Raw genomic sequence first — 21,564 nt, forward strand, 5'->3', positions numbered from 1 at the left:
TTACACATTTCCAGCCCCCACCCCCATCCCAGAAGGCTCCTTCCTCCCTGCTCATGTCTCTGTGTCTTTGCTGTTTCTTCTGTCTAAAATACTTTCCACCAAGTACACATATGGTTCATTCCTTAACTCCTTCAAGTCTTTGCTTAAATGTCGACTTCTCAGTGAGGCCTGGTCACCCTATTTAAACTTACAACACTCCTTACACGTTCTATCTTCTTCCCTGATTTTATTTTTTCCCTTATCACCTTCTATGGACTATATCATGTGCGTATGTATATACATATACACACATATACTTTTCCCCATTGGAATGTAAATTCCAAGACTTGCAGAGATTTTGCCTGTTTTGACACCTCTATGTTCCTAATACGTATGTGGCTGGCATATAATGAACACTTAGTAATTATCTGAATTGAATGGTTTAGTTATTGAGGGTGTGATCAGATGATTTGATGTGTAACTGCCTAAAATCCCAAAGAAGGTAATTTCTAGACTGCCATTCTCTCTGACCCAGATGCAATTTAAAATCTCCCACCTCCTGTCTACTTGAGGTCCCTTAAGTCTCTGTGCATTACAACTCAAAACCTAGCAGGAAGAAATGAGCACCAGGATGCTGCAAAAAGCAACTCTCAAGAGGGGGTGTGCAACTGGCTGCAGCATCTCAACAAGCAGGGGCAAAGGAGGATTGCTCCACCCAGTGTGGAAAGCCAGCAGTTCGTGGTCTGTAGGGAGGAAGATGTTACTTAACCTATCACTGGTGACCCATGGGATATGGCTGGTGTGCCCATTAAAGTTAGTTGCTGATTTATAGAAGTTCAATGCATTAGGAGATGTAAGGATAGTGGGATTGGATGGGTATTTTTTATAGTGCATTAGGAAAACAACAAATATTGGTCCCATAGTGCGTGGCTGGAGGCAGTTAAAAAAACAGAGGAACCACTTTCTGCTGAAAGCACACATGAAGACTAAGTTCAGGAATGATTAGACAAACTACCAAATTGCAACATCAGCTGAGTTTTCACCCATCCTGGAGATTCATGAGCACAATTTTAGGTCCTGTTTGACAAAGACTGGGATGCTGGCAATTGGAGTGGGAGTAGCTGGGAAGAATCCAAGGACCTAGGATGCCTGGCCAACCTGGCCTATCTGAAGCACTTCTCTTCTGCTGCTCCTTTCTGCTGGGAAAACCCAATGACCCGCCCCAATATTCAGTGTGATCTGTGACCAAGGTCCAAATGTGGCTTGGGCCTAAGGATGACAGTCATAAATAGTGGAGGGAGGAGATCAGTTATACCCCAAAATGAATAGTAGGAATTATCCATGCCATACCAGAAAAAAGTAAGAAAAGACTATGCATAGATTTGCAAGCATTCGACATTAACAAAAGTACCGATCTGGATCACCCAGCATTGGTTGCTATGGCGAGGCCTCATCTGAGACACTGTGTTCAATATGTTACTGTAAGATGAAACTCTAACGGTTTGCTGAGTTGGCTGACTCAGACCTTAGCCTAAAGCTGACCCACGCTGTCTAGCAAGAAAGAAGTAACTGTGAGTAAGAAGACAGACAAAGAGAAAAAGAGAAAGAATGGCAGAAACATAGGCTATGCAAAACTCAGGTTGTGGAGGAGGCTAAACTATAGCATGGTCCCTTAAAGCTGCCTTAAACCTGAATGGTAGTATTTCCTGGGTTTCCATGAGATTTGATTCCCTTACAACCCTGTGTACCTTTACTAAAATCAACAATGGGGCCGGGCGTGGTGGCTCATGCCTGTAATCCCAGCGCTTTGAGAGGCCAAGGCGGGCAGATCATGAGGTGAAGAGTTCAAGACCAGCCTGGTGAAACCCCATCTCTAATAAAAATACAAAAAAAATTAGCTGGGCATGGTGGCAGGCGCCTGTAATCTCAGCTACTTGGGAGGCTGAGGCAGGAGAATTGCTTGAACCCGGGAGGTGGAGGTTGCAGTGAGCCGAGATGGCGCCACTGCACTCCAGTCTGGGTGACAGAGCAAGACTCCGTCTTCGGGGAAAAAAAAAGGAAACATTACTTAAGACAGAATGCGCTTACAGTCTGTCCTTGGAGCAAGAAAGGACTAACTAAAACAGGAAAGGAGCCTCTATAGTAGGAGAAATGAAAGATGGAGAATGAGAGAAGTGTGGATGCCCTTAGCTATGCCCTGTATGTTTTTATTGACTACTCTTATTTCTGAAAACTTTCCAATTTGATTTTGAAACATGATGTTCCCATAGTTTTTTTCTTTCGTAGAATAATTTAAAAAGTATAGAACTGAAGGGAAATTAGAGCTCATTTAGTCCATTAAAAGAGAGATGAGAAAATGAAGGTCAATAAAGAAATTTCCTTTTTATTCCATTTCCTTCAGTGATTCTCTTTTTCCCACCATTTAACTGTGGATGTTTTTGAACAATCCACCCCCTTTCTCTCTCTTGACTCATAATTTCAGCCTCCAACTATACATGGGTCCACTCTTAAATTTTAAGTGATGAATTCTTTCCCACTCTATACGATCAGACTTCCAACTATCTATGTAAAGTATACTTGTAAGTTTCACGAAAACCTCAAACTCAATATAGTTAAAATTGAAATCACTTTCCTTCATCCCCTCCCAGCTTCTCCAACACTATTATTAGCATCATCATGTCTTAAAAAGGTTCTTTATCTTAAACTTTGTTTTTAATTTCAAAATATTTCAATCATACAGAAAAGTATAAATAATAATGTAACACTCATGTCCCTATCATCCATACTTAATATTCTGACATATTTGCTTCAGACTTAAAAACAATGATAGGTCTAGTTGGAAGTTCCCCATCACGTCGAACTTGCTCCCTCTGAAAAGATGGCTGCCCTTCTGAAGTTAGTTCCACCCAGAAGCAGACCCTGAGACAAAGGCTGATGAGTAAACAGAGTTGATTTGGGAGGTTCAGGGACACTGGCAAGGAAGTGGGGAGAGAAGGCAGCCACCACTGTGGGCAAGTTTACTCCTGCAGGGAAGCTCTAGGAAATGGTGTGAGACAACCTGGAATTGTCTTGGCCAATGAGTGATGGAGATGGAGTATTTATACCCCACACTTATCATACAATGAGTGCCTGGGCACTTCCAGCCCTCTGTGAGTAAGGGCAAAGCGGGTTTGGCAGCCTGAGGGCAGCTTTTTGACAAAGATGTTGGCTGCTGGAAATCAGGCTGGTATGCACAAATATGGTATGGGAATACGAGATGGTATGGGCAGGGTGCTGACAGCATCTGCAACAGGGTGTATCCATCCCATTGACATTTTACCTTTACTACTGTAGTTAAACATTGTTAGTTTTTATGATGTCATGATATTACTAATAACAATTAGCAATGATAATGATGAAGATAAAGGGAAACAGTGACTATAAATACAAACCAGTCGACATGAATAAGGGAAAATAACTTCGGCTGAAAGAGCTCTTTAACTATTTATTGAATTTATATCATGTGCCTGATGAATCTCCCCTTAATAGAAAGCAAGGAAAAGGAACAAAACACATACCACAATTAATTTTTTTGGTTTCACACTTCTTTAGACTTTGACAAAATATGATTTTCTGCCTCATCTACCTTCATCTCCTACTTCAAGATTGGAGGGTTATTAGGCTTAAACTGTAACTGCAATAGAAGATTATAAGTCTATATATAAGAAGACTATATATAATCAAGAGTGTTTTAGGGCTGGGTGTGGTGGTTCACGCCTGCAATCCCAGCACTTTGGGAGACCACAGCGGGTGGATCACTTGAGGCCAGGAGTTTGAGACCACCCTGGTCAACTTGGCGAAACCCCATCTCTACTAAAAATACAAAATACCTGGGCATGGTGGCGTGCACCTGTAATCCCAGCTACTCAGGAGGCAGAGGCACAAGAATCACTTGAACCTAGGAGGTAGAGGTTGCGGTGAGCTGAGATCGTGCCACTGCACTCCAGCCTGGGGGACAGAGTCAAACTGTCTAAAAAATAAATAAAATAAAATAAAAAAGAGTGCCATATCATTTTAGCCTTAGTTGCAATCTATTGGCCTTTCTATTGAAAGGAAAAAAGGTATGTGTGTGAGGGGGTTGGGTGAGGGGTGCATAGTGAAGACGGATCTCCACCCCATAGTCTAAATCATTCTAAAGCATTCAGCAAAGCCAGGAATAGTTTGTCTTCCTTGTACCTTATAACTAAAAGGACCCCTGACTTAGCAAAATAAAACTGTAATACAATATGTTTCCTATTCCCTCTTGCAGCAACCAAAAGGATTTAAAATAATCTCTAAGTAATACTCCTCATAGTTCCCAGTATTAGACAAACACCGTCTTCCTTCTTTAAGAACTAACAGAGGAAAATCACCTGACACATGAAAAGATCCAATATTCCGGTAGGATCTTTCCAAAGAATCAGAATAAACAGTCACTTATAAAGCAGACTCTATTAAGAAGGACAAATTACAAACAAACAAACTTATATTGCGATTCAAGGAGATACCCAAGAAATTTCATATTTCAAATAAAAAATAACGGAATTAGAAAACTCTATGGTTATAGTGAACAACAAAGTGGACTTACACCAAAGATCACACAATCAACAACTAAATATGCGTAAAATATATGGTGAAAAGAATTCTGGAAGCAGCATAAATTTTACATTTAAAAGAGAAAAAGTAATATTTTAAGTAATCCCCTACCGATTTTCTACCATCTCCATATAAAAACAAATCTTATGAAAATAAATAAGAAAATGCACTATACGCCAGTGCATTTAAACAGTGGATAAGAAACAGAGAAAGATCACAAAGAATCAGTAGTCCTTACACTTTAAAAAATGTCTGCATTTATCTCTTGGAAACTTTGGATCCTTTTAGAAAACTGTACATTTCTATAAAACATATGACACATAAAATTTCAGGAATTCATGGGCATCCTAAAGCTCCAAAGATTCTAGAACTCAGTCTATTGACCCATCAGTGGTCCATGAGCATCAGGTTAAGAATCTTTATCCAGAGAGAAGCACAGAGGACTTACGTTGTATAGAGGGATAGTCTTCATCACCTTGTACTGTTTAGTGGGATCCATTTTATATAGGTGACGGTCAGTGACAAAAATTGCTCTGTCTTCCACCTTACTAAATCGATTTACCTGTAAGAGAACAAACCAATAAACCATAGTATCTCATCGATAATGAAATCAAGTTGGCTGATTGTGAAGACAAATTCTTTAATAGATGTGAACCATGTATGGCCACTCTACTGGATGCAAGAAAGATTTAAAAGGAGTAGCTGTTTCCAGATTTGTGGAATTTGGCAATTGAAATTTTACAATTGAACATGGAAAGCAAGAAAACCACAGAAGAATTAAAGGACTAAACACATGTAACCCAGACACCATCAAGTAAGTAAAAAGGCAAACCCAGAGAATGGGAGAAAAACTTTGAAAATCATATATCTGAAAAGGGACTTGTATCTGGACTATGTAAAGAACTAATACACTCAATAACTAAAAGGCAAATAACCCAATTATACAAAGAAATAATATGAAGCCCTTCGTTATAGTAAGAATCTGAGACTAGTATATAGGGATGAGACAAATAGGAAACTAATGAGTAAAAATAATTTCATATAATGATATAAAGAAAATAAACTAGATAATGAGATTGGGAGAAACTGTGTGTGTGTGTGTGTGTGTGTGTGTGTGTGTGTAGAATGCTACTTTATTAGACAGAGTGTCAGAGAAGATTCACATGTTCAGGTAAATCTTTTCCTAAGAGCAGAATTAACCACAGGATATTTTATAAGTAAGTAGTTAGCTACGTAGACTTGGGTAACAAACACATACGTATTTTAAAAAGATGAGGGTCTCACTCTGTCACCCAAGATAGTGTGTAGTGGCTCAAGCAGTGACTCAGGGCAGCCTCAAACTCCTGGGCTCAAGTGATCCTCCTGCCTCCTAAGTTGTTGGGACTACCAGCATGCGCCACCACGTCCAGCTAGACTTGGATACTAATCAACGTACCTAGCACAAAACATTTTTGAACCAGTATGATATCATGTTTTCCAGTAACTAGAAGGAAAAAGAATGCAAACCAAACCAACAAACAGAAAACTTAAAAAGCCCTCCTCAACTACAAAAGAAGGCATAGTTGTGATCTATATCCTCCATCCCCTCCTTCAAATTCTTATTTCTAAGATGCAAACAAAGAAGTTAGAGATCAATTTGAAAACATGGTTAGCTTCGGTAGGCTATTTAGCCAAGAAAATTAAGATTGGCAGGATGGAACATAGCAGGATATATTGCTATAGGGAGGATACAGCAAACTAAAATTTAAATTTTAGTTTGAATTTTATTCAATCTTCTCCCCTTTGCTCCATAGTTTTAGAAATCAGTCAATTCTCTAAGCATTTCCTTAATAACCAAAGCACATTTTTTTCAGTCTTCAACTTGACAAAAATGGTGTCTGTTAAGAGTAAAATAGAATCTATATAGTGGAATAATTATTAGCCTTAGTAAATAACTTTACATAGCAACAACTTTTGCTATTAACAGAGGATTGGCACTTGTCAGAAAACTTGAAACAGAGTGAGTGAAGAGCTTCTATAGCAGCATTTTTCTAAGCTGTTCAGTTCTAGCCTTATGTGAGGTTTTGTGAAAGTAAGGGTTCCATGGACAAGTTGGTTTCAGAAATACTGCAAACCACAGGCTCCACTAGGGATATTCATATCCCATGAATATATATTTTTTCCTTTTTAAAATTTATTTTATTGATTTATTTTTTATATATAGATTTTTAAAATTATACCTTAAGTTCTAGGGTACATGTGCACAATGTGCAGGTTTGTTACATATGTATACATGTGCCATGTTGGTGTGCTGCACCCATTAACTCTTCATTTACATTAGGTATATCTCCCAATGCTATCCTTCCCCGCTCCCCGCACCCTGGTGCGTGATGTTCCTCACCCTGTGTCCAAGTGTTCTCATTGTTCAATTCCCACCTATGAGTGAGAACATGTGGTGTTTGCTTTTTTGTCCTTGCGATAGTTTGCTGAGAATGATGGTTTCCAGCTTCATCCATGTCCCTACAAAGGACATGAACTCATCCTTTTTTATGGCTGCATAGTATTCCATGGTGTATATGTGCCACATTTTCTTAATCCAGTCTATCATTGTTGGACATTTGGGTTGGTTCCAAGTCTTTGCTATTGTGAATAGTGCCACAATAAACATACGTGTGCATGTGTCTTTATAGCAGCATGATTTATAATCCTTTGAGCATATACCCAGTAATGGGATGGCTGGGTCAAATGGTATTTCTAGTTCTAGATCCCTGAGGAATCGCCACACTGTCTTCCACAATGGTTGAACTAGTTTACAGTCCAACCAACAGTGTAAAAGTGTTCCTATTTCTCCACATCCTCTCCAGCACCTGTTGTTTCCTGACTTTTTAATGATCGCCATTCTAACTGGTGTGAGATGGCATCTCATTGTGGTTTTGATTTGCATTTCTCTGATGGCCAGTGATGATGAGCATTTTTTCATGTGTGTGTTGGCTGCATAAATGTCTTCTTTTGAGAAGTGTCTGTTCATATCTTTTTCCCACTTGTTGATGGGGTTGTTTTTTTCTTGTAAATTTGTTTGAGTTCTTTGTAGATTCTGGATATTAGCCCTTTGTCAGATGAGTAGATTGCAAAAATTTTCTCCCATTCTATAGGTTGCCTGTTCACTCTGATGGTAGTTTATTTTGCTGTGCAGAAGCTCTTTAGTTTAATTAGATCCCATTTGTCAATTTTGGCTTTTGTTGCCATTGCTTTTGGTGTTTTAGTTATGAAGTCCTTGCCCATGCCTATGTCCTGAATGGTAATGCCTAGGTTTTCTTCTAGGGTTTTTATGGTTTCAGGTCTAACATTTAAGTCTTTAATCCATCTTGAATTAATTTTTGTATAAGGTGTAAGGAAGGGATCCAGTTTCAGCTTTCTACATATGGCTAGCCAGTTTTCCCAGCACCATTTATTAAATAGGGAATCCTTTCCCCATTTCTTATTTTTGTCAGGTTTGTCAAAGATCAGATAGTTGCAGATGTGTGGTATTATTTCTGAGGGCTCTGTTCTGTTCCATTGGTCTATATCTCTGTTTTGGTACCAGTAACATGCTGTTTTGGTTACTGTAGCCTTGTAGTATAGTTTGAAGTCAGGTAGTGTGATGCCTCCAGCTTTGTTCTTTTGGCTTAGGATTGACTTGGCGATGTGGGCTCTTTTTTGGTTCCATATGAACTTTAAAGTAGTTTTTTCCAATTCTGGGAAGAAAGTCATTGGTAGCTTGATGGGGATGGCATTCAATCTATAAATTACCTTGGGCAGTATGGCCATTTTCATGATATTGATTCTTCCTATCCATGAGCATGGAATGTTCTTCCATTTGTTTGTGTCCTCTTTTATTTCATTGAGCAGTGGTTTGTTCTCCTTGAAGAGGTCCTTCATGTCCCTTGTAAGTTGGATTCCTAGGTGTTTTATTCTCTTTGAAGCAATTGTGAATGGGAGTTCACTCATGATTTGGCTCTCTGTCTGTCTGTTATTGGTGTATAAGAATGCTTGAGATTTTTGAAGACTGATTTTGTATCCTGAGACTTTGCTGAAGTTGCTTATCAGCTTAAGGAGATTTGGGGCTGAGACAATGGGGTTTTCTAGATATACAATCATGTCATCTGCAAACAGGGACAATTTGACTTCCTCTTTTCCTAATTGAATACCCTTTATTTCTTTCTCCTGCCTGATTGCCCTGGCCAGAACTTCCAACACTGTTGAATAGGAGTGGTGAGAGAAGGCATCCCTGTCTTGTGCCAGTTTTCAAAGGGAATGGTTCTACTTTTTGCCTATTCAGTATGATATTGCCTGTGGGTTTGTCATAAATAGCTCTTATTATTTTGAGATACGTCCCATCAATACCTAATTTATTTAGAGTTTTTAGCATGAAGCGTTGAATTTTGTCAAAGGCCTTTTCTGCATCTATTGAGATAATCATGTGGTTTTTGTCTTTGGTTCTGTTTATATGCTGGATTACGTTTATTGATTTGCGTATGTTGAACCAGCCTTGCATCCCAGGGATGAAGCCAACTTGATCATGGTGGATAAGCTTTTTGATGTGCTGCTGGACTCGGTTTGCCAGTATTTTATTCAGGATTTTTGCATCGATGTTCATCAGGTATATTGGTCTAAAATTCTCTTTTTTTGTTGTGTCTCTGCCAGGCTTTGGTATCAGGATGATGCTGGCCTCATAAAATGAGTTAGGGAGGATTCTCTCTTTTTCTATTGATTGGAATAGTTTCAGAAGGAATGGTATCAGCTCCTCCTTCTACCTCTGGTAGAATTCAGCTGTGAATCTGTCTGGTCTTGGACTTTTTTTGGTTGGTAAGGTATTAATTATTGCCTCAATTTCAGAGCCTGTTATTGGTCTATTAAGAGATTCAACTTCTTCGTGGTTTAGTCTTGGGAGGGTGTATGTGTCCAGGAATTTATCCATTTCTTCTAGATTTTCTAGTTTATTTGTGTAGAGATGCTTATGGTATTCTCTGATGGTAGTTTGTATTTCTGTGGGATCGGTGGTGATATCCCCTTTAACATTTTTTATTGCATCTATTTGATTCTTCTCTCTTTTCTTCTTTATGTGTCTTGCTAGCAGTCTATCAATTTTGTTGATCTTTTCAAAAAACCAGCTCCTGGATTCATTGATTTTTTGAAGGGTTTTTTGTGTCTCTATCTCCTTCAGTTCTGCTCTGATCTTAGTTATTTCTTGCCTTCTGCTAGCTTTTGAATGTGTTTGCTCTTGCTTCTCTAGTTCTTTTAATTGTGATGTTAGGGTGTCAAGTTTAGATCTTTCCTGCTTTCTCTTGTGGGCATTCAGTGCTATAAATTTCCCTCTACACACTGCTTTGAATGTGTCCCAGAGATTCTGGTATGTTGTGTCTTTGTTCTCGGTGGTTTCAAAGAACATCTTTATTTCTGCCTTCATTTCATTATGTACCCAGTAGTCATTCAGGAGCAGGTTGTTCAGTTTCCATGTAGTTGAGCAGTTTTGAGTGAGTTTCTTAATTCTGCGTTCTAGTTTGATTGCACATGTCTGAGAGACAGTTTGTTATAATTTCTGTTCTTTTACATTTGTTGAGGAGTGCTTTACTTCCAACTATGTGGTCACTTTTGGAATAAGTACGGCGTGGTGCTGAGAAGAATGTATATTCTGTTGATTTGGGGTGTACAGTTCTGTAGATGTCTATTAGGTCCGCTTGGTGCAGAGCTGAGTTCAGTTCCTGGATATCCTTGTTAACTTTCTGTCTCGTTGATCTGTCCAATGTTGACAGTGGGGTGTTAAAGTCTCCCATTATTATTGTGTGGGAGTCTAAGTCTCTTTGTAGGTTTCTAAGGACTTGCTTTATGAATCTGGGTGCTCCTATATTGGGTGCATATATATTTAGGACAGTTAGCTCTTCTTGTTGACTTGATCCCTTTACCATTATGTAATGGCCTTCTTTGTCTCTTTTGATTTTCGTCGGTTTAAAGTCCATTTTATCAGAGACTAGGATCGCAACCCCTGCCTTTTTGTGTTTTCTATTAGATTGGTAGATCTTCCTCCATCCCTTTATTTTGAGCCTATGTGTGTCTCTGCATGTGAGATGGGTTTCTTGAATACAGCACACTGATGGGTCTTGACTCTTTATCCAATTTGCCAGTCTGTGTCTTTTAATTGGAACATTTAGCACATTTACATTTAAGGTTAATATTGTTATGTGTGAATCTAATCCTGTCATTATGATGTTAGCTGGTTATTTTGCTCATTAGTTGATGCAGTTTCTTCCTAGCATCGATGGTCTTTACAATTTGGCATGTTTTTGCAGTGGCTGGTACCAGTTGTTCCTTTCCATGTTTAGTGCTTCCTTCAGGAGCTCTTGTAGGGCAGGCCTGGTGGTGACAAAATCTCTCAGCATTTGCTTGTCTGTAAAGTATTTTATTTCTCCTTCATTTATGAAGCTTAGTTTGGCTGGATATGAAATTCTGGGTTGAAAATTCTTTTCTTTAAGAATGTTGAATATTGGCCCCCACTCTCTTCTGGCTTGTAGAGTTTCTGATGAGAGATCAGCTGTTAGTCTGATGGGCTTCCCTTTGTGGGTAACCCGAGGGCTGCCCTTAACATTTTTTCCTTCATTTCAACTTTGGTGAATCTGACAATTATGTGTCTTGGAGTTGCTCTTCTCGAGGAGTATCTTTGTGACGTTCTCTGTATTTCCTGAATTTGAATGTTGGCCTGCCTTGTTAGGCTGGGAAAGTTCTCCTGGATAATATCCTGCAGAGTGTTTTCCAACTTGGTTCCATTCTCCCCGTCACTTTCAGGTGCACCAATCAGATGGAGATTTGGTCTTTTCACACAGTCCCATATTTCTTGGAGGCTTTGTTCGTTTCTTTTTATTCTTTTTTCTATAAACTTCTCTTCTCACTTCATTTCATTCATTTGATCTTCCATCACTGATACCCTTTCTTCCAGTTGATCGAATCGGTTACTGAAACTTGTGCATTCGTCACGTAGTTCTCGTGCCATGGTTTTCAGCTCCATCAGGTCCTTTAAGGACTTCTCTGCATTGGTTATTCTAGTTAGCCATTCGTCTAATCTTTTTTCAAGGTTTTTAACTTCTTTGTGATGGGTTCGAACTTCCTCCTTTAGCTCGGAGAAGTTTGATCATCTGAAGTCTTCTTCTCTCAGCTCGTCAAAGTCATTCTCCATCCAGCTTTGTTCCATTGCTGGTGAGGAGCTGCATTCCTTTGGAGGAGGAAAGGCGCTCTGATTTTTAGAATTTTCAGTTTTTCTGCTCTGTTTTTTCCCCTCTTTGTGGTTTTATCTACCTTTGGTCTTTGATGATGGTGACGTACAGATGGGGTTTTGGTGTGGAAGTCCTTTCTGTTTGTTAGTTTTCCTTCTAACAGTCAGGATCCCATGAATATATTAAAGGCTCTGAGAATTCTGCACTTAAAGAGCATGTTTAACCCAGCATTTCCAAAATACTTTTAACTATGAAACCCTTTTTCAGCACCTACTAATATTCAATAGAACAGTGGTTCTGTAAAACTCATGTTGAAGAACACTTACTATCACTTGTATGAATCTTAGAGTTCATAGAGAATATCTAAAATAGGCACCGAATAATAGCTAATCCCAGCTACCTGGGAGGCTGAGGCAAGAGCATTGCTTGAGCCTAGGAGTTTGAGGCTGCAGTCACAGCCTGGGCAACAGAAGAAGACCCTCTCTGTAAAAATATATATACGAAAAAGAAAGGAAACAATAATAAGTAAAAGTCATGCACGTCATCTTTTGTGGAATCATACTCAAAAACATATGAGTGTAGGACAAAAGAATATGATTAAAAAAACTTGTTACATAATTTCATAAGGTCATTCCAGAGTCAAAACAAGTAGGTCCCATGTCCTTTTATATGTTCCTGAGTTAATCTAGAAACAACAAACAAAAACCTCAAAGCAGCAATTGTATGAAAACACTGTTTGAAAATATTATGTTTTTATATGCAAAAAATGTAATTTCTAAAGAGAACATATCACAAATCTTTACCTTCTGTTTCAGCAGCTTAAATTATCCTCAGAATACGAATTGAGTGGGAAGGACATCAGGTAACAAAGTAAAAGCCTTAGATTGCATAATTTAGCTATATCAAAATGGCAAAGGAAAAAATTCTACATATAGATGTAAATTCCAGACTTATAATTGTGGCAAAAAAGCACTCTTTTCTTCCACTTAAATTCATATAGTAATAGACAAACTAGATTATAGACTCTGTATTAGATAAACCCTCATCTTGTTTCTTCTATTATCCAAAACTAAAATCTTCAACCAAAGAAAAAAATCCCTAGCATTTGTTTTTCCCTAAACACTACAAGTGATCTGTCTATAGGTTTAGTCATTACCATAGGGGGCCACAGATAAAAGTTTATCTGGAGAGGCAGATAAGGAGAAAACACATTATGGTTGAGAGTAGCTATTTGCAGAAGTCTTTCACCTTAAAGGACATTTTATAATGTGGTTAATGGAAAGTGGCTGTTTCAGAGAGAATCTAAGCATAAAGAAGAGGGCTTTACTGAAATCCTATCAAGTTTATGCTGGCGTAGCCTTGGGATTGAACAGTTTCTAAAGTCGTATTTAAGCTACAGGGTGAACAAAGAGTATTTTGCTTTGAACTTGGAAAAACAGGGACATGAATAAGAATGCTTCAGTTTTTAATCCAGCAGGACCCAGGTAAAGACATGTTCTCTGTCAGACATAAAATTGTCATTGCTGGAAAGATAGAGACATCAGGCATTTTTGTAGTAAATGACCTAAATCTTAAAACCATCCAACTGTCTTTGATCAACTGCTCTGATTATTAATTTGATTTCCCAGCTGCTTGATACTAAAGTGTACTAGATAGTGAATATGAGGACTCACTGACATAGTACATTCCTTTGTTATATTTACAAACTGACATTATAGCTTATACATTTTTTTTTTGCGTGGGTGTGTGAATCTGGTTAGCAAAGGTCTTTTCTTGATAGTCTGATCGACTCTAGGTATACTTATAAAATAGAGTTTCTAAATCTCAGAGTTCAGAACTAAACTCTGGAGTGTGGTAACCCACCCCAAGATACTGCCAGCAGTCTTTCCTTGATGACATTTATTTCATTCTAACTGTAATCAGCTGCTCTCTATTTTGTTAAAAAGCCCCTGTCACATTGATGACTGGGCACGGTGGCTCATGCCTGTAATCCCAGCAGTTTGGGAGGCCTAGGTGGGCAGATCACTTGAGGTCAGGAGTTTGAGACCAGCCTGGCCAACATGGCGAAACCCTGTCTGTACTAAAAATACAAAAATTAGCCAGGCATGGTGATGTGCACCTGTAATTCCAGCTATTGGGGAGGCTGAGGCAGGAGAATCGCTTGAACCCAGGAGGCAGAGGTTGCAGTGAGCCAAAATTGCACCATAGCACCCCAGCGTGGGTGACAGAGTAAGACTGCCTCAAAAAAACAAAACAAAAAACAAAACAAAACAAACAAGCCTCTATCACATTGAGTTGACCTCTTTCTTCTTCCTTATAATGTTCAAACACTGATTGTGATATAATAAGAAATACATATATTTACTCATTATCCCAGTTCCTGACACAAAGCTCTCAAAACTCTTGTGATTTTATGAGTGATAAGGGTTATAGAATCACCTTTTGTTATGATATTTATTTAGTCTTAGTCCCAGATTCCCAACATAAGAGTTTCTGTCTGCTAATCTGATAACTGGTGACTAGGAGCTTCTAGTTTCAGGATTGGGGCTGGTTGCCAGAAAGACCAAGGCATGATTAGAGGGTTGGAACTTTCAGCCCCACCCCTTAACCTTCACGGAGGGGAGGTGGGCTGGAGATTAAGTTAATTACCCATAGCCAATGATTTCATCAACCATGCCTGTGTAATAAAACCTCCATAAACTCAAAATTATGGGGTTTGGAGAGCTTTGGGGTTGGTGCACACATCCACATGCTAAGAAGCCATAATCTTTGCCTTTTAATTGTGGTGTGTTTAGACCATTGACATTTAATGTGATTATCAATACAGTTAGGCTTAAATTTATCATTTTCAATTTGTTTTCTATTTGTCCCATTTGTTCTTTGTTCCCTTTTCCACATTTCTCTGCCTTCTTTTGCATTGAGATTTTTTTTTATAATTTCGTTTCTCTCCTTTGTTGGCTTATTAGTTATAACTTTTTGTATTGCCATTTTAGTGGTTTTTCTAGGATTTACAGAATACATTTATAACATATCACAGTCTACTGATAGTATATCACTTTAGGGTATAAAAACCATACAATAGTATATTTCCATTTCCCCCATCTTTGTGCTATTGTTATCATAAATTTTACTTCTACATATATTATAAACTCTCCGCTACTGTATCACTGTTTCTGTTTAGGTAGCCAATTGTGTTTTTTCATTTAAAAAATTCAGTAAAATACACACAACAAAATTTTCTATTTGGATCATTTTTAAGTGTATAGGTCAATGCTTCATTGGCATTAAGCACATTCACATTGTTGTGCAGCCATCACTACTATCTATCTCCAGAACTTTCATCATTCCAAACTGAAGCTCTATACCCATTAAACAATAACTCCTCAGTCTTCTCTTTCCCCAACCCCTAGAACTACCATTCTATTTTCTGTCTCTATGAATCAGATCATTCTAGGTACCGTATATAACTGGGATCATACAATATTTATCCATGTGTATCTGGTTATTTTTCTTAGTATAATATCAAGGTTCACCTTGGTTGTAGCATGTATTTATGGCTTTTTATCCATTGTATGGCTAAACCACATTTTCTTTCTTTCTTTTTTTTTTTTTGAGACAGAATCTCACTCTGTTGCCCAGGCTGGAGTACAGCAGTGCAATCTCAGCTCACTGCAACCTCCACCCCCCGGATTCAAGCGATTCTTGTGCTTCAGCCTCCCGAGAAGCTGGGATTGCAGGCCTGTGCCACCACGTCTGGCTAATTTTTGTATTTTTAGTACAGACAGGGTTTCACCATGTTGGCCAGGCTGGTCTCAAACTCCTGGCCTCAAGTGATCCACCTGCCTCAGCCTCCCAAAGTGTTGGGATTACGGGCGTGAGCCACCATGCCTGGCCTATACCACATTTTCTTTATTCATTCATCCATCAATGGACATTTCAATTGCTTTCACCTGTTGGTTATTATGAATAATGCTGCCATAAACATTGGTATATAGTCAATTACCTTTTAAAGACATTTAAGTAAGAAAAGACATGTATTTGTCTATGTAACTACCACTTCACTTGCTCTTCATTCTTTGGTGCATGTCCACATTTTCATGTGGTATAATTTTCCTTCTGTCTGGATGATTTCCTTTAACATTTCCTATAGTGTTTATCTTCAGATATGTCTGAAAAAGTCTTTATTTCACTTTGGTTTTTGAAAGATATAGTTGCTGGGTATAGAATTCTAAGTTGTTGTTGTTTTTTCACCAGTACTTTAAAGATGTTGCTCCACTGTCTCCTTACTTGCATTGCTTCTGACAAGAAATTGGATGCATCCTTTCTTTGTTCCTTCGTGTCTTTTTTCTCTTTATTACTGGTATTGAGCAATTTAGTTACAATTTACTGTAGTATACTTTACTTCATGTTTCTTGTGCTTAACGTTTGTTGAGCTTCTTGGATCTGTGTGTTTAACATTTCATCAAATTTTGGGGAAATATCAGCCGTTATTTTAAAAAATATTATTTATTTCTCTCCTTCTCTCCTCTCCCTCAGAGACTTCAACTGCACCTATATTAGGCCACAGGAAGTTACCTAACAGCTTCCTGATGCTTTGTTTTAGCCTTTTATTTTTCTCTCTGTGTTTAATTCTGGGTAGTTTTTATTGCTATATCTTCAAATTCACTAGTTTTCCTTCTGCAAAGACTAATCTGCTGTTAATCCCATTGAGTATGTTTTTTCCTCCCAGAAATTGTATTTTTCATCTTTATAACTTCATGCAGGTCATTAAAAAAAATCTTCCATGTGTTTATTTAACAGGTTAAATCTTTCCTCTAGCTTTTTGAAGATATGGAATACAATCATAATAATTATTTTAATGACCTTGTCTGTTAATTCTATAATCTATATCAGTTCTGGGTCAGTTTGAATGATTAATTTTTTTTCTCCTTATGAGTTGTAGTCTCTTGTTTTATATGCTTGGAAACTTTTGAGTGGATGTCATATGTCGTGAATTTTACCTTCTGTGAGCTGGATATTTTTGTATTCCTATAAACATTTTTGGGCTTTGTTCTGGTTAGGTTACTTGGGAACAGTTTGATTATCTCTGGTTGTGCTTTCAAGATTTATTAGGTAGGATCAGAACAGTGTTTGATCAAAGGGTAGTTATAACCTCCTACTGAGGCAATCTCTTGTCAGTACTCTATTCAGTGCCTCATAAATCATGAGGTTTTCCAGTCTGGCTGGTGTGAACAGGCACTACTTGCAACCCTGTGTGAGTACTGGGCATTGTTGCCTATAACCCTTTGGGTTGCTGTTTACCAGCCTTGAGTTATTTCCTCATATGCACATATGTATGTGCTGATCAGTACTCAGATGAACAGTCAAAGTGAACTCTCTACAGATCTTCAGAGTTTTCTCTCTGTGCAACTCTCTCCTCTCTGATACTCTGCTCTGCAAATTCTAGCTGCCTTAGTCTCTCTCTCACTATTGAAAAGCTCTGTCTTTGTCTACTGGGCTCTGCCTGGGCTTCCCCCACTGCTCATCCTGGGACTGGAAAGTCTCTCAAGACAGAAAACTGGTAAATTGCAGGGCTCATCACCTCATTTTTTTCTTCATATTTCAGGGAACATTGTCTTTCCTTGCTTGATGTCTACTGTCTTGAAAACCACTGTTTCACATATTTTGTCCTTTTCTCTCCACATAGATATCTTTTTCCCACTTTTTTTTTTTTTTTTTTTTTTTTTTGTGATGGGGTCTTGTTCTGTCGCTCAGCTGGAGTGCAGTGGCACGATCTTGGCTCACTGCAACCTCTGCTTCCTGGGTTCAAGCAATTCTCCTGCCTCAGGCTCCTGAGTAGCTGCGGTACAGGTGCGCACCACCAGACCCAGTTAACTTTTTTGTATTTTTAGTAGAGATGGGGTTTCACCATGTTGGCCAGGATGGTCTTGATCGCTTGACCTCGTGATCCACCCGCCTTGGCCTCCCAAAGTGCTGGGATTATAGGCATGAGCCACTGCATCTGGCCTCCCACTAATTTAATATCAGTGTATATTACTGTGTACATACACAATTGATTAATTACCTATTCGTACATATTCACATTTTTTCCAGTTTTTCTGGCTGTTACAATGTACAAACCTGTACATCTCTCTCTCTCTGGGTATTTGTGCAGATATATTTGTAGGGTAAATATGGGTTGTGGAATTCTTAGATTAAGTGGTATGAGAATTTTAAATTTTGATAGATATTGCCAAATTGTCCACTATAAATGACTATATCTTATACTCCTACCAAAAATGTCTTCTTACATCCTTATAAACATTGGTTATTATCAACACTTTAAAGACTGCCAAATTTATAGTTGAAAAATCATATTTCATTATTTTGATCTGAATAGTACTGTAATTATCATTTTTTAAAAGATCTGAAATGAAGCACGTGTAAAATCACCTAAACTTGGGCCTTTATTATGAGGTAATTCTTTGATAATTTTCTTAATTCCTCCTTTGTCTATTGCCATATTTATGTCACTGTCTCTTCTTGGATCAACCTAGTCAATATTTAAAAAAAATTACAATTTCACTAATATTTTAAAATGTATTTGGATAATTCTACAAAATACTCTTTTAATGATAATTTCAATTCTTCTGTGTTCTTCTAAACAAGTATTTTAAGGTTTTTTTTTTAAGACTAGCTAAGTCCTTTGCCTTCCACTTCCCAACTTCCATTTGCCCAACTGCTATCATCTCCAGGTAAAGAGCAGCCCAAGTATCCTGCATCAGACAAGCAAATACATTCACAGCAGGTAACTTTTCCCTCACCTTCCAAATCTCAATATGCCCTACTCCTCTTTTTAAAACTCAGTTCTTTCTCTCCCAAACTCTGTTTTACAGAAATAATGTAGGTATAGGCTGGGTGCGGTGGCTCACGCCTGTAATCCCAGCACTCTGGGAGGCCGAGGCGGGTGGATCACGAGGTCAGGAGATCAAGACCATCCTGGCTAACACGGTGAAACCCCGTCTCTACTAAAGAATACAAAAAATTAGCCGGGCATGGTGGTGGGCGCCTGTAGTCCCAGCTACTCGGGAGGCTGAGGCAGGAGAATGGCATGAACCCGGGAGGCGGAGCTTGCAGTGAGCCAAGATTGCACCACTGCACTCCAGCCTGGGCGACAGAATGAGACTCCGTCTCAAAAAAAAAAAAAAAAAGAAATAATGTAGGTATAAAAAGTACTAAATGACCATTAAATATGAAGCAGATATACAGCTGCTATGAAAGATACACATGCAGTGAAATACAAATCCCTGACTTCAAAGAGGTCCCCGCAATCTAGTTTTTTTTTTTTTTTTTCTAGTTTTAAAAAGAAATTGGCTGGGCATGGTGACTCAGTCCTGGAATCCCAGCACTTTGGGAGGCTGAGGCAGGTGAATCACCTGAGATCAGGAGTTCGAGACCAGCCTGACCAACATGGTGAAACCCTGTCTCTACTAAAAATATAAAGTTAGCCAGACATGGTGGTGCATGCCTGTAATCCCAGTTACTTGGGAGGCTGAGACAGAAGAATCACTTAAACCTGGGAAGCAGAGGTTGCAGTGAGCCGAGATTACGCCACTGCTCTCCAGCCTGGACAACATGAGTAAAACTCCGTCTCAAAAAAAAAAAAAAAAAAAAAAAGGTTATCACTTCCCTTAGGAAGGCTTTATAGCCTAACTGTAAAGTTGTAGTCACCTCAGCCATTCCTACGATGCCTCAGCACAGACAGGTCTAGTGAACTGATGATGAAGCTAGTTATGTACCTACTGTTATGTTTTATTACAGGCTTACTTAAGTGAGTTTCATCTGAATCAGTCTTTCCTTTCCAAGATGATCTGGTTTAAGCTTGCCTCACCTTACGGACATGACAGGAAAAGAGGACATTCATGTATTTGTCCTTCCGTTTCAATTCATTAGCAACAGGGACAAAAGTGCCTGAGGTCTGAGGTGTATCTGGCTTCTGAAAGAAAAAGGAAACAAGACAAAATGAGTATGCTTAGCATTTTAGAAGGAAAGGCAATCTTTCAGTGTACTGCTTTATAACTACACTTACATAGTTTCACACATGCACTCTTTATCTCCTCACCCCAGATGGTAAGCTACTAAATGGTTGTTGTAACATCAAAGATCCTATAAAAATTTTAAAATAGGGAATGGGAGAGAGGATAAAGTGTAGCTCTGGGAATAATTAATATAAAGGTAGTAATTAAAAAATCGTCACTGAATGATGTAAGGGAAGGTTTAAATGGTCAAAGGCCAGGTTATAGAGTGTATTTAATACATATGGATACAACAGAGAGAACCCTTTTAAACACGGGAGAAACATCAAATACTGTACATTTAGAAGCAATAAAATGTTTTAGTATCTCATAGAAATTATTTAGTTTCTAAAAGTGTTTTATCCTTTCTGCAAGTTCTCTGGAGATATGTTCTTCTCTTTTTCTGTAGAGGAAGTAGAAGTAGATTTCACTTTGTTCCCTTGGACTTACTGAAGCAAGATAGTTGCCCTCCCAGGCCCTCTGGAGCCCGAGGTCAGCCCTTTGACCCTTCAACATTTCCATGGCTGCAACCTTTGCCCTGACCTGGGGCAGGTCTGAGGCCGGAATGCTCTTGATGAGCTGGGATGCTCTCCATCTACAAGTAAATAGACAACATGTATTAGACTTTAGAAATGCAATGCAATCCCATGCATTCTCTCTCTCTCTCTGGTTTTTTTTTTTTTTTTTTTTTTTTTTTGAGTCTCCCTCCGTCTCCCAGGCTGGAGTGCATGGCATGATCTCAGCTCACTGCAACCTCTGCCTCCCAGGTTCAAGTGATTCTCCTGCCTCAGCCTCCTGAGTAGCTGGGATTACAGGTGTGTGCTACCATGCCTGGTTAATTTTTGTATTTTTATAAGAGATGGAGTTTCACCATGTTGGCCAGGCTGGTCCTGAACTCCTGACCTCAAGTGATCTGCCTGCCTTGGCCTCCCAAAGTGCTGGGATTACAGGCATAAGCCACTGTGCCTGGGCTCCATGCATTCTCAAAAATAACTGAAGCTGTCATTAAGTGGAATGAAATCAAAGCACTGGCATGCTAAAAAAAGTAAAATGCCTCCAAAATACACACAGAAGTTGCTAAAATACATATCATTTTATGTAGACAGATCTTTCCTAAAACTTGCTTTGTTGTTTGTGTGTTTTGAAAGCAACTAGAACTCAGTGATACATGGGCTCTCATAATATTTATATTTAGGGCATAGAAAATTGGATTCATCATTCATTCATTCAACGAAGGTTTTCTAGGTGCCTGCTAAACTCCCAGTGCTGTTCTAGGCAGTGGGGGCACAGTAATAAGCAAAACAAAGGTCCTTTCTGCTAGGTGCTTGTATTCTGGAGAGAAGTGACAGATAGCAAATATATGAGTAAACATATAGTATGTAGGATGGTGAAGGTAAGGCAAGGAGGACCGGGAGTGTGGAAGAGGGAAGGAATGCGGAGTGGGTATGGTTTATATAGGGTGGTCTGGGCAGGCACCACTGATAAGGATAGATGAGCAGAGACCTACAGGACGTGAGGGAGCTGATCATACGGAGACCTGCACCAGAGTGTTCCAGAAAGAGAAGAGAACACAGCAAGTGCAAAGGCTCTGGGATGTGAGCTTGCTTGGTGCATCAGAGGAGCAGCGTAAGGAGCTGGGAGAGTCAGGGTCAGAATCCACAAAGCCATGAGACCATGATCAGGACTTTGGCCTT

The 21,564-nt window shown here is 38.9% G+C and overlaps 1 protein-coding gene across 6 annotated transcripts in view; it reads right to left on the reverse strand.

Annotated features, from left to right (window-relative positions):
- MYO1D (myosin ID) overlaps nucleotides 1-21,564 on the reverse strand; it is a 377,108-nt gene that overhangs the window by 140,607 nt on the left and 214,937 nt on the right. For all 6 annotated transcript variants that reach the window (XM_009251492.4, XM_024234170.3, XM_009251493.3 and 3 more), the window contains 3 exon segments: nucleotides 20,321-20,465; nucleotides 19,687-19,791; nucleotides 5,042-5,155 (listed from right to left, as the gene is read on the reverse strand). In XM_009251492.4, the coding sequence (XP_009249767.3) occupies nucleotides 5,042-5,155; nucleotides 19,687-19,791; nucleotides 20,321-20,465 (364 nt within the window).

Source organism: Pongo abelii, chromosome 19 (genome assembly GCF_028885655.2).
Source record: "Pongo abelii isolate AG06213 chromosome 19, NHGRI_mPonAbe1-v2.0_pri, whole genome shotgun sequence".
In the NCBI taxonomy this organism is placed as follows: domain Eukaryota; kingdom Metazoa; phylum Chordata; class Mammalia; order Primates; family Hominidae; genus Pongo; species Pongo abelii.